The sequence below is a fragment of the Mandrillus leucophaeus genome, unplaced genomic scaffold (genome assembly GCF_000951045.1).
Source record: "Mandrillus leucophaeus isolate KB7577 unplaced genomic scaffold, Mleu.le_1.0 Scaffold1351, whole genome shotgun sequence".
Taxonomy (NCBI): Eukaryota; Metazoa; Chordata; class Mammalia; order Primates; family Cercopithecidae; genus Mandrillus; species Mandrillus leucophaeus.
Window position 1 is genome coordinate 120,524 of NW_012101312.1, and position 3,205 is coordinate 123,728.

The 3,205-nt window shown below is 46.5% G+C and overlaps 1 protein-coding gene across 1 annotated transcript in view; it reads left to right on the plus strand.

The window, feature by feature from the left end:
- LOC105534461 (NUT family member 2D-like) overlaps window positions 1-3,205 on the plus strand; it is an 18,086-nt gene that overhangs the window by 11,064 nt on the left and 3,817 nt on the right. The window contains exon 9 of the mRNA XM_011973188.1: window positions 420-594. Within this exon, the coding sequence (XP_011828578.1) occupies window positions 420-594 (175 nt within the window). The remainder of the gene's footprint in view (window positions 1-419; window positions 595-3,205) is intronic.

Here is a 3,205-nt window from a genome sequence, read left to right on the forward strand (position 1 = left end):
CTTCTTCCTCCCCAGTGCTGATCTTGCTGGGCCTTAGCTTTGGAGGGTAGGGGAGGGAGGGGAGGGGAGGGAGAGGGTGGCTGAATGGGGAGGGCAGAGAGGGAGGGGAGAGGAGGGAGAGGGTGGCTGAAGGGGGGGCAGAGAGGGAGGGGAGAGGAGGGAGAGGGTGGTTGAACGGGAGGGCAGGAAGGGAGGGCCTGGGGGGAAGGGGCTGGGGGGTGGGAAGCAGTGCCTTGGGTGTCTTGTGTGTAAATGTGAATAAATGTAGTTGTGTTGGAAAATGCTCTCAGGGCTGCTGCCTCTGTCCTCGGGGCTGTGCTGCTCCGTGGAGGGTATCTGTGAGGGTGGGCAGAGGAACTGGGAGATGCCAGGCACTGGGAACCCACAGGGGCTGACCCCACTTTTTCCCCCTGGTGTAGGGAGCCCCTTCAGTTGCTCCAGGGACTGACAGATGCTGAGGAAGCCCTGATCCCTCCCACCACCCACTCACAAGGCCTGCCTGCGTTAGCGAGGCTTCTTGGAACCTCCCATCATTATCAGTATCCCCGGAAAATCCTGGGATTGGAGAGAGCTGGCTGGCTCTTGTTCTGCTCGGTGGGAGCACTGCCCCTTTGCAGGAGTTAGGAATGTTAAATGAGCCTTGTTTGAAGGGAACGTGGTCCATACTCTGGTGTGTGTGGGTGCCCAGCCAACTTCCTCACCTAAAGGTGAAAGTGACACCCTGGAGCTCCTGCTGGTTACCCCACTGGCTGTTGTCTATCCCACTGTCCCTGTCCTTGTTTTGACTGAGCCATTCCTAGGAGGCAGAACTTGTGCTTCCTCCACCTCTGTGTCCCACGTGAGCCCTACAATCTGCCCCTAAACGGGCACAGTGGGGCTGACTGGGGGGCTCTGGCAGACTGAACACACGTCGCCCCCCCACCCCCCGCACAGTTCCTGTGTTGAAGCCCTAACCCCCAACGTGATGGTATTTGGAGATTTGACGTTTGGGATATATTCAGGGTTAGAAGAGATCATGAGGGTGGGGCCCTAATGAGGGGATTAGGGCCTTGGGAAAAAGCAGAGACCCCAGAGTTCTCTCTCCCCCTGACAAGAGGACACAGTGAGAAGGTGGCCATCTGCAAGCCGGGAAGAGAGCCCTCACCAGAATCTCACCACACTGGGACGCTAACCTCGGACCTCCATTCTCCAGACTGTGACAAATACATTTGCTTTTTTAATATGCGCCACCACCCCCAAGTCTATGGCACTTTGTCCTAGCAGCCCTATGTGACTAGAACAAGAATTTCCTTCCTAACTGGTATCTGGAAACCGTGCATCAGAACCACGGGAAAGAAAGGCTTGGCCCTTTGCGACTGTCAGTGCACCTCCACCCCAAGTGCGGTGTATCACACATGAAGCAGGAGAGCCTGGGATGCAGTGAAAGGGAATCTGTAAATACCCATGATGTCGTCGCATCCACGCTTGGGGAAGCCATACAGCTTGCTCACAGCAGGTGCTGGGGGTGTCCTGAGGCTCTCGGTCTACTTGGCCTCCCTGCTTACGCACCCAGGTCACTATCTGGGAACCCATGCGGCTGGAGCTGCCCCAGGCCAGTTTGTCTCCAGAGACCCCTCCGTTCACCACTGGGTGACAGATCCCTGAAGAAGCCATGGCCTCCTGGGAAACTCCATCTGACAACGTGAGTAAGGCCCCCGTTAGTGAGCATGCTGTGCTTTCTGACAGCTGCCAGGATGGACTTGATCCTGGTGGCTGCCCTTTTGTAGCTCACTTGGATTCTAACTTCAGTGTCACATGATGCCCTATGAATGGAACATACAATATGTGTCTTTCATATCTGTCTTCTTTCACTTAGAATAATATTTCCAAGGTCATTCACATTTTTAGTATGCATCATTACATCAAACCTTTTTGTTGCTGAATAATATTCCATTAATGGATATACTAAAAATTATCCATTTATCAGTTAAGAACATTTGGATTGTTCTCACTTTTTGGCTATTGTGAATTATACTTCTCAGAACATTTGAGTACAAGGTTTTCTGGGGATGTATGTTTCCATTTCTCATGGCTACATACCTAAGAGTGAAATTGATGGGCCATATGGAACCTCTATGTTTAACCATTTCAGAAGGTGCCAGACTGTTTCCAGTGTACATGAACCATTTTATATACCCACTAGCTGTGTGAGGGTCCCAGCGTCTCTCCATATTCCGGCCAACATTTACTATCAACTCTCTTTTTGATAAAGTCATCCTAGTGGTTCCGAAGCTGCATCTCATCATAGTTGCATTTGTGTTTCCATGATGTTGAACCTCTTTCATGTACCTATTTGCCACTTGTATATCTTCTTTGGAGCAATGTTACTCAACACTTAGTAATTTTTAACTGGTTTGTGTTTTGTCATTGAGTTGTAAGAATTCTTTATATATTCCAGATAAAAATGCTTTACAAGATATAATTTGCAAAAATATTCTCCCATTTTATGGGTTGTCCTTTACTTTCTTGATGGTACTCTTTGAGGCACAAATGTTTTTACTTTGGATGAAGTGCATTTTATCTATTTTTTCTTTCGTTACTTGTGGTTTTGATGTCATGTTTAAGAAACCATTAACTAGTTCTAGGTCATGAAATTTATTCCTATGCCTTTTCCTTTTTTAAAAACCATCTCAAACATTTTAAAGTGTACAATTTAGTAATGTTATGTGTATTCACATCATTGTGAAATTTAGATCTTTAGAAATATTTTATCTTTCACAACTGAAATTTTGTCCACATTAAATACTAATTTTCCCCCTACTCCCATCCCCAGCCCTGGCGACCACTACTTGATGTTTCTGTGATTGTGACTACCTTAAATACTTCATATGAAGGAAAGTATTTGTCCTTTTGTGATTAGCTTATTTCACTTAGAATAATGTTCTTGAGATTGATCCATGCTCTAACATGTGACATGATTTCCTTCTTTCTGTAGGCTGCTTAGTCTTCCATTGTATGTATATACCATATTTTATCCTTTCATCCACCAATGAACATTTGCATTGGATCTCTTGGCCATTGTGAATAATGCTGCAGCAGGGATTGTACTGAATTTGTAAATTGTTTCAGGTAATATGGACATTTTAACAATATTAAGTCTTCAAATCCACATGCATGGAGATGTCTTGGCTTTTATTTGTATACTTTTTGTTTTCTTGTAGCATTG